Source organism: Oryx dammah, unplaced genomic scaffold, assembly GCF_014754425.2.
Source record: "Oryx dammah isolate SB20612 unplaced genomic scaffold, SCBI_Odam_1.1 HiC_scaffold_18, whole genome shotgun sequence".
NCBI lineage: Eukaryota > Metazoa > Chordata > Mammalia > Artiodactyla > Bovidae > Oryx > Oryx dammah.
Genome location: NW_024070202.1, coordinates 112,194,662 through 112,208,120, shown reverse-complemented (window position 1 = coordinate 112,208,120; position 13,459 = coordinate 112,194,662). Strand labels below are relative to the sequence as shown.

General features: G+C 46.3%; 1 protein-coding gene across 1 annotated transcript in view; it reads right to left on the bottom strand.

The window, feature by feature from the left end:
- ZNF862 (zinc finger protein 862) overlaps positions 1 to 13,459 on the bottom strand; it is a 35,885-nt gene that overhangs the window by 19,212 nt on the left and 3,214 nt on the right. Inside the window, exons 2-5 of the mRNA XM_040260315.1 lie at positions 7,925 to 8,036; positions 6,263 to 6,367; positions 4,082 to 4,779; positions 2,498 to 2,654 (exon numbers count right to left, since the gene is read on the bottom strand). Of these exons, the coding sequence (XP_040116249.1) occupies positions 2,498 to 2,654; positions 4,082 to 4,779; positions 6,263 to 6,367; positions 7,925 to 8,036 (1,072 nt within the window). The remainder of the gene's footprint in view (positions 1 to 2,497; positions 2,655 to 4,081; positions 4,780 to 6,262; positions 6,368 to 7,924; positions 8,037 to 13,459) is intronic.

Below are 13,459 nucleotides of genomic sequence, written 5' to 3'. Positions count from 1 at the left end.
CAAGGTTGGCAGGCTGGCTCCCGCACCAGTTTGAAGATGGCCCCTCTGGCTCCTGGCACTGCTTCTCTCTCTCTAGCTCAGCAGGGCCCCACCGGGAGGCCAGATACGGCCCACTGTGCAGCAGCTAGCCTCCTAGACAACACATAAGCCATTCTAACTCCCGCTCATGTCACTGAGGGCTCTCCCACTCAGTTTTCTTTCCACTTGGTGACCTGACTTCTCCCAGCTGTGAGGTCCAGCTATCGCTGATGAGCTCACCTGTAGAAAAGGCACTGCCCACCTGAAGTGAGTGACCTGCTACTCTGCATACAGTGACACCTTTACTAGTAAAAACAAGGGTTACCACCTAGTCCCTGTATTGGCTTGTCTGTTTCTGTAATGACAGCTATTAATTTCTTAACAGTGAAATGTAACTGAATTTTCTTTTTTGGGGGGTGGGGGGAGCAAGAGATATCACCAAATATGGCCAAAGTTTGAAACCAGAATTTAAAATACTGAAATAAAAGAACAGCTGGAACTCTACATAGTGATAAAGAGTTCTAAATGAGCAAGTCCACAAAAGTAAAGGTTGACAAAGGAAAGCACTAAAATCAAAGCACAAACCTCTTCTTTTCTCCATAATCAAAGTGACTGTCCTCTACAAGTTCAGTCCTATTGATAAGACAACTGGTGGGGCCACGGAGGCTGAACCTAACCTGGAAACTACCAGCTGAAAAGCTTTAGTCGACAACAGTTTAACTGCTGCACAACTGACAGATTAACATTAAATCTGACTGCATCAAATTGAGACTGTCTTTTTAAAAAACAGGTACCATAATAATAAAATCTAAAAGAACAAATCTACTAGTTGTAAGTCCTAATAAGAGAAACTAAAGAACTAGCTGGGTTTCCTCGAATGAAAAGAGCACAAGGAAATCGACAGCGCAAATGTGCTTCGATGCAGCCTGAGGCCCACCAGACCACAAAGACCCAGAGCTGAGCTGACCTGAGCCAATCCCAACCTCTCACCCCAGGGCAGTAGCCCCTTTCTGTACCTCAGTTCTCCCAGAGAAGAGGCCTACTTACTGAAGATTTCCCCACTTCTGAACATATAGAAGTTAAAAAAGAAAAGGATAAAAAACACTTAGATGACATGGTCCAGCTCAATAATCCAAGTCAGGCCCAAGCTGTGGGAAACACACTGCTATACCACCAGTCACCCCCACCTTCCCCATGACTTTCTGCAGGGGCCCAGAGGGCAGAGCACAGAGTGCAACCACTACTGCTCAGTCCTTCAAAGGAAAAACCAACTTCCTGTGAGATTGGTTCACCCTCACTCACTCGCTCTCTCAGACACTGTGGATGGTAGTGATGTTCTTTGAAGCTGTGCTTCAAAGGCCTTGGCCCAGGACACGAGTACATTACCTCTGTCCTCATGAAGGAAACAATTTTTCACATCCTTTCTCAGTGTTTGAGGAGCCATTTAAAACTCTGTGAACAATTATAAGAAGTTGTATATTGGTCAAGGATGTACAGAAAATACTCAGGTGCCCAGGAAAGGGCGCTGTGAGCCAGGGACATGACCAAGTAAGCCACAAATACTCGGATTCCTTATTCTGTAGAAGTCATGACCCAGGTCGCTGGTGGAATTCCTAAGTTAGGCATGGCAGCCTGTTCTGCAAGGCTTTTGTTACAATATAGGCTAGTAATAATAATAATAATAATAACAGCGTTTAAGATCAAGAGTTGTCTCTTTGGTGCCACGTGAAAATCCGGGCTGCCTGATGGATAAAGGAGGCAAAGAGAAGTACAAGGAGCAGATACGAGAGGAGCCTGCTCCGGGAGGGTGGCAGCAGCATGTGCGGATCAAACTCCGGGGCCTGTAGCCCAGGGACTCCCGGGCCGGCCCTGCCCACCCCGTTGGCCCCGGCATGAAGCAGTGCTGGCTCAAAGTAGAGGTGGGAATCCAGGAGTCCAGCTGGATGCCCTTTCTTGCCTCCCTGCCTCTGCTCCCACCGTCCCCAGCTCTGTCACGTCTGGAAGCCTGGCCTCCTCCTGCACCTGGTTTTCAGCGCAGTTAAAGCACTTCATTCTTTGTAAAGCCTGTCCTTACCCCTCCCTCGGATGCCTGGCCACATTAAGCCACTGTCTCCAGCGGCCCCAGGGTGCTTCCTGAACCTCTTTTACAAAGCTTGTGTTATTTTCTAGTTTCTTATTAAAGTGCCTGTCTCTTCCACAAACCTGCTTGTCTCTTGGAAGCCGAGCCCTGACTCGTGCCTGTTCAGCCAGCACACTGTAGGCGCTCAGTAAGTGATGGAAGATGGATGACGACGGGTGGATGAAGAGGAGATAGAGCACAGCACCCCGAGGCAGGGAGAGTTCTGAGATGCGAAGATCTAATCGCTCTCTGCCTACATGCAGGGAAAGGGCAGGAAAGGGACGACAAGGACAAACAGAGCTGCCCTCGCGGGTCCCCATCTCCAGTGATGGCACAGAGAGGAGCTTCTAGGATCTTTACCCAGGGATGCCAACAGCTCATAGTTCATCCGCATCACGTCTCTGTACAGCTCCTTCTGCCGCTTGTCTAGCGTGCCCCACTCCTCCCGGGTGAAATACACTGCCACATCCTCAAACATCACTGGGAGCTCCTCCAACAGCCCCTCCTCAGAAGGATCCTGCAACAAAGAGTAGCAGGCACTCAGTACTCCTCTCACGTTGGACACCCAGCATGATGCTCCGGGGATCCTGCTCACAGCCTGTTTCTCCTGGGAAGCCTGCCGAGAGGCCCAGACACTCTCTGAGGAATTCAGCTATCCACCAAAAGTCAAAGGAGCAAACGTGTGTGGCCCAGAGTCGGTAGGTAACAACTACACAAACCTCACCATGATCCTAGAAGGAAGGGAAGACCCTTCCTCTTCTCTCTGGGAAGGAAAGGACAGGGCACTGAGGAAGAGGGTCTCGCAGAGCCTCGTGGCTGCACCCATCCTCAGGAGCACCTTCTACTTATCCATCGTTGCACAGGTGGCCACTGCCTCTGAGCTGCTGCTGAGGTTCCCCATCGGGATGGAAAGAGCAGTAAAACAACAAGTAAAGATGCTCCTGTTCAATGACTAGGTTAACACACACTTTACTGCTAAAGGAATTCAGGCTATAAAAGGTTAGATCTGTTTATCATCTTCTAATCCTAAACACTGAAGGAACATGAAGGGAAATGAGCTTTGTCCCTTTTCTGGATTCCATAAAAATCCGAACTTACTAACTTTACCTACAAGTTAGGAATAAGGAAAGTCTGAGCTCTTCTCAACAGAATACTAGAAGGGGCTGCTCAAAATGGCTTGTAGTAAAACCCCGCTTATATGGGTGGGGGGGAGTTGAGAAAGGGGGATTGATCTGGTTACTTAGAGACTTCAATTAACACAGCTTCCTTGCAGGGCAATTTTCCAAAGAATCAGAAACTAAACCCATTGCATTTGATAAAACAGGCCTGAGGTGAGTAGTGGAGTCTAGAGGTCTCAGCAGTGCAGCAGGCTGGAAGGAGAGCCCTGGGCTGGCGGCCAGGGGCTCAGGGGGAAGGCAGCACCACGAGTGCCCTTGTTCTCTGGCTACATCTTAGCTCTTGCCCAACAAGGTGAAGCTCCACCCCCTCAGTGCAGCATTAAAAAAACAAAGTCTGAAGAAACATGAGTCCAAAGTTAAAGCTAAAACATATCTTTTACATTGATTATTTAAGAGCTCTGTGGCTGTTTTGTGGTTGTGGGTTATTTCTGGAGTTCTGTGGTCATTTCAGATTCTGGATAAAGATGGCTTTTCTGAATGTAGCTGTTCTCTTTATGTCAGAAGTTAGAGTATTTGGCCCCATTAATATGTTTTGTTATCTGCCAAAAGGAGATAATAGTAGTAGGGCTGTTATGGCCAATAAAGGAACTGATACAGGTAAAGCACTTAAAATAAGACCTGGCACAGCTGAAGCATGGCAGCTTATGGTAACATGATAATGTTAGCAGCAGCTATGGCTAATGAAATTGTTCCACCATCATCATGCAATATACATTGTTGTCAGCTCGGAATCCTCCCCCTTGACCCATCATTATAAACATATTACCTGGCCACAGGGTTCAGCAGAGTCATTACATAAAATGTTATCATCTGAGGAACTGTGGATGTCATCAGTGATTTCTGTTTGCCTGAAATCAGGGATGCGGTCCAGGTACAATGCAGGAATTGCTCCATTCCCTCCAGGGTCCCCCAGGGCAGCTCTCGAGCTGGGCAGGAGCTGGGCCACATTATCACAGGCTCCCAGAGGCCCTGGGGAGTAAAATATGGGATAATCTGCAGGGAAGAAGGGCCCCTGGCTGGCCAGTATATCACCAGACACCTCCTGGGTGCTCTGGAAACGGGCTGCCCAGAGGGGGTCCCGTGCCACCAAGGCCTTGACACAGAACACGTGGGCCTTGCTCTTGGCGTGGTATTTGAGAGTCTCCACCTTGAATGGTCCGGTATAACCTTCTATTAATCTTGACCGCTTGTCCCTGACAGATGGGTATTCCCGGCAAGCAGAGCAAAAGAGAGCCGTTTGCTCCTCATTCATGACCAACCAGGGGAACTGCGCAAACCACGACTTCTGGATAGATCGGGGTTTGGAGGGTTTGCTGCCTCTTCCTGCATAGTCTCCCTGGAGGCTGCCTCTCTCTGAGCTGAAGTAGGACAGACAGGCTTCCTTCTGAGGAGGCAGGTAGAGTCCAGCTTCTCTGGATGGGCGCTGCATGTCCATTTCCTCCATGAAGCCCATCTTGGTTTTTCCTTTAGAGAAAAGAGACAGACGGAATTTTCTCTGAAATCCTACAGGTTGAGTCACTGCAACTTAGAGGTGCTCAGATCTATGTTCTGTGAAAGCTGGAACCACAGGCACAAAGTGACCCACTGTGTCCGTGTTTTCTCTCCAGCCCTCAGCCCCCAGGCCCACTTTGCCTAACCCCAAAGAAACAAATGGACTTTAAGAAAAAGTTCCTTTTTTTTTTTTCCTAATATAAAGGACAGATACACCTGGCCAAAAAGAGAGCTCTACAATTTGACCTGTGCAAACTAAGACAGTGGCACAGCCTTCAGGAGAGCAGACTTATTTACTAGAGACTGAACACTGAACTCAGAGAATGTAGGGTTAAAGAGGTAACTGAAGCAAACACCACTGCTCCACACTTAGCAGGAATCCCCCTCTTTGGTACCCTTGCCAGACAGGCATCTGCACTTGGCTCACGTATCTTCAGAGAGAGAGAACGGCCCCCCGCCCCACTACTGGGCAGACAATCTTGGCCCCCAGAGAGTTCTCCTTGAGCTGCATCCATCTTGGAGCACCTTCCCTCTGGGAGAGCTACTTCAGCCCTCTCTCACACCACATCCCTTCTGAGAGGTGAAAACTCCCAGGACCTCACTAAGAATTTTCTTCTCTAGGCTAAACCAGAAGTTCCTTTATTCACGCCTTAGTTGAAATGCAGCTTAGACACCTCTAACTGCTCTCCTGCACCAACAAGTTCAGATGCCCAGCAGGCAAGGACTTGATAGTATTTGCTCCAGGCCACTGGACCAAGAAATGGTCCATTATGAACCCCAGAAGCACAAATCTACTAATAGACTCAATAGGTCCACAGTTAAGAGCCAAACACAGCAAACACAAACCAAAACAAGTCAGTGTCTGTGAAGTCTAGGGCTCTGTGTGGTCCGAGACAGGCCACAAGGGGAGAGCAATCTTCCCTGATTCCATTCCTGGAGGAAGGAGCTCCACCTCCCCTTTCTCCAGTAGGAGGGGCTGGGTTAACGCCCTCTCTTACACGGTGACAGATGCCATCTGGCCTGGCTCTGGCCAAGCCAGTCCCTGAAGAGGACAGGCTTATCCAAGGAGGAAAGCAAACATCAATCCCCAGGAGTTAGCAGCTCCGTTCATTCACCCATTCACTCCACATTCAACTACTGAGCAACTGCTTGCCAGGCATCTTTCCTGGCATCGGGACTATGGTGGTAAATGAGACTGAGGCATGTCTTCACGGAACTTAGACTATAGCATTATACAGAAACATCTACCCTCAGGTAGAAATGCACTAAAGGGAGATGAGAGTGCAGAGAACAAGGTGTGCATGTCTTAAACCAAGTGACTGCTGGGGGAGGAGCAGCATTCGTGTGTAACTGGTGCACAGGGAGAAGCAGGGGACGAGGCCAGAGGCCTGGAGCCCAGCTTCCTGCTCCCTCCCTCAGCGAAGCACCCCTCCTCCCTGGGCAGGTCTACACTCACCTGGGTTGGGGCTCAAGTGACTCCTCTGACCTTGGACACTGGCGAGCCATGGCTCTGGCCCTCGCTCAAATTTATAGAACAGCTCCGGGCTGGCAATAGTTGGTCCTGAGTCAGGAACAGAGAAAAGCACTATGAGGTCGAATCCAGGTCACACAGGTTAAAAAGGTTATGAAAACTATTGGTTCAGAACAGAAGCTCAAACTCAAATGCTGAGCGGACCAGACAATAATCTGAGGAAACCAAGTGCGGGGTAGGGGAGGAGGAGGAAGCAGGGGAGGCTGAGGATCTGAGCCCAGGTGTGGGCAGCTGCTCAGAGCCAGGAGAGGCCATCAGTTAAACGCAGGGTCAGCACAGCCAGACCATCCCAGTTTTCAAGAGAAGCCAGAAATCATATTTCTATGTGTTCCTCTCCATGGCTAAACACTGACAACTAATTGAAGTATTTTTTTTAATATATAATTTTATTGATTTATTTTTGGCTGTGCTAGGTTTTCTTTGCTGCATGGGCTTTCTTTTTAGTTGCAGAAAGCAGGGGCTACTGTTGAGTTAATGGCGTGTAGGCTTCTTGTTGCAGGGGCCTCTCTCGCTGCGGAGCACAGGCTCTAGGGTGGGTGGGCTTTAGCAGTTGCTGTTTCTGGGCTCTAGAGCACAGACTGAACGCTTGTGGTGCATGGGGTTAGTTGCTCTGAGGTATGTGGGATCCTCCTGGATCAGTGATCAAATCTGTGCCCACTACATTGGCAGGTGGTTTCTTTACCACTGAGCCACCAGGAAAGCCCCTTATTTAAGCATTTTAAAGAAGTCAAACAAAAAAAAAGAAAGAGAAAAAAGGTGTAGGCCAAATCTGGCCCAGTGCTACTTTGCAACTTCTCATTTAAAAGAATCATCAGTTTTCAAACTTTTTAGTAGACACAAAGAACACAACCCCTCCATCCAAAGAGAGCTGAGACTGTTGCCCCCATAAACCTTAGACAAGGGCCAAGATGAAAAGAAGTAAAGAAAGGCATGGTGATGGTCATCAAATTGAAATCAGAAGAATATATATGCACACAGACACAACGAACTACAATCACCTCTGTCCATGGTACCGGAAGTCTATCCACAAAGGCAGAGAAAAGACATTCAGAAAATAAAAAAGATGAAAACCATCTACTTGGGCACAAACTTTTAAGTTGTTTCATTTCATTAAACCACTATAACAAGCCTGTGAAAAAGGAAAGCTTGTGAAGAAAGACACCAAGTCTCTAAAAGGCTAATGGCCAGGCCTTGTGGCAGAACCGGCACTGAGACCAGATTTCCACGCTGCAGATCTGAGGCTTCTTCCACCGCTGCCCAGCGCCTCCAGTGTCCTCTGGGCACTGAAACAAAACCCACCTTCCAGCAACAAGGTCCACAGGTGGGGCTTCCCCTGCCCCAGCGCCCTGGGATATACTGAGGCATCCAGGTCTAGCCCACCCAATTCCCCCACTTCTCTTGGCCAGTTTAAGTAGAGAAGAGAAAGCGTGATGTGTGAATCCACAGGCAGTTAAGCCAAATAGAGGACTGAGTGGATAAACAGTGTCAAGATGCTGGGGGATAAATGGTTGGATTCCAGACAATTCTCAAGCATGTCACAGTCAGACATGCTTGGGAATGCTGTGGAGAAGTGAACAGGAGCCATACCCGGGGGTGCCACCAGCTTGTCAGAACCACAGATGTCCTTCTGTTGCTGACTCAGCAGCACCCACTCCTCCTGAAGCAAGTACGCCATGATGTCGTCAAACGTCACAGGAGCCTGGAAGGAAAAATGACACCAGGTAAGCACCAACTTCCTCCTTAGTCTTCCACAGCTGTGTTCACGATCGCCTGAGGGAACCCTGGGAACAGAGGTGGGACCTACTGGAATCTACTCTGGAAACAGATCAGACTGGAGGAGGGGGCACCATCAGTCTACACACAGGAGTGCACCTCATCTCCCTCTCCCACTGAGTGCAAGTCACAGAGAGAACGAGACCCCCTTCTTCTAGGGAGGGCCACACCCTGAAACCAAAGCGCTGTAATGAAGGCTGACTCTGGACTCTCACAATCCTCTCCCTGCATGCTCGGCACCTGCTGTCCCACAGGACCCATTACTTCTCAGCCAGTGCATCAGAAACAACCAACAGTGCTTCTTTTTGCAAAATCTTGAACGTGGTAAATATCCACTTAGGAATATGTATCCGATTTCTGGAAATAGTCAAATGTCACTGAGAACTATGCCTGTGAATGTGTCAATGATCAAGATGGGCAAGGCTTTAAAACTGAGAACTACATTCCGTGGGGCTTGTAAAGGAGCTCGGTTCCACCAGAAAGGGGCAAGGAAATTCAGAAAATGTTTCAAGGAGTTGTGGATTAAGATGGCAAGTTCAACAAGTACACTGAATTTTGCTTCCTCCTGTGAATTTAAAAGATACCCTCTTCCCATGAAAAAAACTCCCAACGATACACCCACTAGGATGGACAACACAACAAGGGGACAATAGCAATATCATTTTGCTAACTGAAAAGCAGATGAAAAAGTAATAACTGAGCAGATCCAAGAAAACTGAATTCTCACCCAACAATAGACAAACAGAGAAACAACCCCAGTTATACCAATAAATCAGAGGATTTATTGAGTCTCTCTAGAGAGACTCAGGCCCTGGCCACGCCAGGAACCACTGGCCTGGGAGTGAAGGCAGCGAGGCTAAAATAACAAGAGTTGGGGGAAAACTGTTTGCCAACAAATGCCAGACCCCTTACACAGGCTCCAAGATGGCAAGATCCTCCTTCCCACATGGTCAGAGCTTCCAGTTAGAATTCTGGGTTCCCATTGTTTAGAGTCAGCAAACAACTGAACTACCAAGACACAGCAAAAGGCTCTTTCACGCCTGACAGAGTCCAAAACAGATGGGGGTTGAGGGCAGGAGGAGGAGGAACTGAGGAAATGGATATGAGGCAGGGAGGAAAACAATCCGTAAAAAACAAAAGTATCATCAATAGCCCCAGAGAAGTAAGACATTGCAGCCATGAACCAAGCGGTTATGAGAGAAATAATCAGAAAACACTCAGAATCTGTTGCTGGTTATCCTTTTAAATTTTGTACCACCAATATTTATCAGCTAGTCAAAGAAATAATATTAATAAATAAAATTCTCAACAACAAAAAAACCTCCCCCAAAGAAAAACATTTTGGGAAATCACATCCTTGGGGTATTGGCCATTCCAAAGTGACAACACTGAGGGGACTATTTGGTAAGTCCAAATAGTCCAATGGCTATTTCCATTTATAGCAAGTTATAGTACATTTTTTAAAATTTGCCTGTAACTTTATATTCCAATTTTAAATATATGAAATATCTAATTTCAGCAAAGAAGCTTCTTGAGAGAAACAGTATACATAATTCTTATCAGTCACTATTGATTTGTATATTTTAAAATAATTTGAGCATTTTTCTTGTAAATCAATATTTACTGCAGAAAATTTAGACAGAAAGCCAAAAAACAAAAAAATGCTTTAAGATCACCCACAATCTCCCTAGTGAAGAATTAGTGTTGACATTTGATATGCAACTTTCCAGTCTTTTGTCTATGAATACGTATGAATGAACAGTTTTAAAAGCAACAATAGAATTTTACTGCCAATGTGTATGTTTTAAATAACTATTTGTTCTCAGAGTGTCTTCCAAAGCAAAATATGATTATAATTCCAAAAAACTGCTGCAAGCACACTGCAGGATGGGCTCCACTAAAAACAGGCAATCAGACAGGAAACAGGAACACACAGGATATGGCCTAAGGAAAGCCAATGCAGGGAAGGGGGTAGAAAACCCTCAAGATTATAACGAAGGAAGATCCCAGGAGGACTACTGCACACCAGGGCAATAGGGCAAGCTGTTCCGATCAGGACAGGTCAGAGTGTGTGACCAAGGGCAAGCAGGGCTCCCTGTTCATTCCCACCCACCCTGCCTTCCTGAGGGAACAGGTGGCATAATGAAAGCCAACGGACCCATCACTCTATGAGTGCCACAAGGACGAAGAGCACAGCCAGGGCTGAATGTTTAGATACTAAAGAAGTATCTTCCCAACAAGAATGATTATTACCCTAGCCCTGGTACGTCTCTTTTAACGAATATTATAGCAAGAGCCTTGTGATGACTGCAATGTAAAACACACACCTACACAAGACACACAAATCTGCTTAAACAGGAGGAATTTCTTACCTACACAGACAGCAAGGAATATCCCTGGATGTTTTATTTTAGTGATTCCTACTGTCTATAAAGTAGAGCTCCGAGTTCTGAGCCCAGCACCAAGTGCCCTGGATCTGAGCCTGACTCCCCTTCCTCAGCTCTAGACATTGCCCCACCTGGAACCTCTACTACAGTCAGGTCAGGTGAATATAATTGTAATCACAACCCTGTATTATACCTTTCTTCCCTCCACACACCCAGTCTTCAGATTCCCCGATTCTGCCCACTTCCACCGACCCACTTAAGCTCCTACTCACAGTCCATCTCTTTCTCAAGGGATTTCCTGTCCACCGAGCAAAGCACTTCTGCTTCCCCTGAGCAGGGAAGACCTTATGATGCCTGGTGCTCGGAAACCTACGCTGATTATCTTATTTTATAACCACCTTCACCATCACTACCCTTCCTCCCATCACCACCACAGGATTTCATAGGCATTTAATTCATTTCTTCACTGAACACACATTTTATTTGTTTCTGTGTGTGCTTGGAGATCCTAAGATATAAAAGACACCATATTCGTCAAGGAGAATAAAACCCCTTGGGGGGCAACTGTGATATAAATGCAATAACAAAACTGGGTCCAGAGAGCAAATGAGAAGGGAATAATCACTTCTAGGGGAAGGGGAGGAGGTTTGCTAGAGGTCAGTGACTAGGAACCAGAGATGTTGAGGCAATAAACAAACACACAATAAATACCCCTATCTGGCAGCACCAACATATCTCCCAGCGGACACAGAACACGGTGTTCATCACAGCACCCACACCTACAGCAGAAAGACCCCTGTAGAGATGCTATTTTGAGTCATTCATTCAAAAAATACAGAGAACTCATTCAGTTCAGTTCAGTTCAGTTGCTCAGTTGTGTCCGACTCTTGTGACCCCATGAATCGCAGCACGCCAGGCCTCCCTGTCCATCACCATCTCCCGGAGTTCACCCAGACTCACGTCCGAGTTGGTGATGCCATCCAGCCATCTCATCCTCTGTCGTCCCCTTCTCCTCCTGCCCCCAACCCCTCCCAGCATCAGAGTCTTTTCCAATGAGTCAACTCTTCGCATGAGGTGGCCAAAGTACTGGAGCTTCAGCTTTAGCATCATTCCTTCCAAAGAAATCCCAGGGCTGATCTCCTTCAGAATGGACTGGTTGGATCTCCTTGCAGTCCAAGGGACTCTCAAGAGTCTTCTCCAACACCACAGTTCAAAAGCATCAATTCTTTGGCGCTCAGCCTTCTTCACAGTCCAACTTTCACATCCATACATGACCACAGGAAAAACCATAGCCTTGACTAGATGGACCTTAGTCAGCAAAGTAATGTCTCTGCTTTTGAATATACTATCTAGGTTGGTCATAACTTTCCTTCCAAGGAGTAAGCGTCTTTTAATTTCATGGCTGCAGTCACCATCTGCAGTGATTTTAGAGTCCAAAAAAATAAAGTCTGACACTGTTTCCACTGTTTCCCCATCTATTTCCCATGAATTGATGGGGCCAGATGCCATGATCTTCGTTTTCTGAATGTTGAACTTTAAGCCAACTTTTTCACTCTCCTTTTTCACTTACATCATGAGGCTTTTTAGTTCCTCTTCACTTTCTGCCATAAGGGTGGTGTCATCTGCATATCTGAGGTTATTGATATTTCTCCCAGCAATCTTGATTCTAGCTTGTGTTTCTTCCAGCCCAGCATTTCTCATGATGTACTCTGCATATAGGTTAAATAAGCAGGGTGACAATATACAGTCTTGACGTACTCCTTTTCCTATTTGGAACCAGTCTGTTGTTCCATGTCCAGTTCTAACTGTTGCTTCCTGACCTGCATACAGATTTCTCAACAGACAGATTAGGTGTCCGAAATGCAGTACTTGGATGCAATCTCAAAAATGACAGAATGATCTCTGTTCGTCTCCAAGGCAAATCATTCAATATCACAGTTATCCAAGTCTACGCCCCAACCAGTAAAGCTGAAGAAACTGAAGTTGAACGGTTTTATGAAGACCTACAAGACCTTTTAGCACTAACACCCAAAAAAGATGTCCTTTTCTTTATAGGGGACTGGAATGCTAAAGTAGGAAGTCAAGAAACACCTGGAGTAATAGGCAAATTTGGCCTTGGAATGCGGAATGAAGCAGGGCAAAGACTAATAGAGTTTTGCCAAGAAAATGCACTGGTCATAGCAAATGCCCTCTTCCAACAACACAAGAGAAGACTCTACACATGAACATCACCAGATGGTCAACACCGAAATCAGATTGATTATATTCTTTGCAGCCAAAGATGGAGAAGCTCTATACTATACAGTCAACAAAAACAAGACCAGAAGCTGACTGTGGCTCAGATCATGAACTCCTTATTACCAAATTCAGACTCAAATTGAAGAAAGTAGGGAAAATCGCTAGACCATTCAGGTATGACCTAAATCAAATCCCTTATGATTATACAGTGGAAGTGAGAAATAGATTTAAGGGCCTAGATCTGATAGAGTGCCTGGTGAACTATGGAATGAGGTTCATGACACTGTACAGGAGACAGGGATCAAGACTATCCCCATGGAAAAGAAATGCATAAAAGCAAAATGGCTGTCTGGGGAGGCCTTACAAATAGCTGTGAAAAGAAGAGAGGCGAAAAGCAAAGGAGAAAAGGAAAGATATAAGCATCTGAATGCAGAGTTCCAAAGAATAGCAAGAAAAGATAAGAAAGCCTTCTTCAGCGATAAATGCAAAGAAATAGAGGAAAACAACAGAATGAGAAAGACCAGAGATCTCAAGAAAATTAGAGACACCAAGGGAACATTTCATGCAAAGATGGGCTTGATAAAGGGCAGAAATGGTATGGACCTAACAGAAGCAGAGAACCTATTACATGCCATATATTGCTCCACTATTCTAACTGGGGATATAGCAGACAGTGAATCAGCAAACACATGAGTAAATAAATGTGAGAATTTTATATATAGTG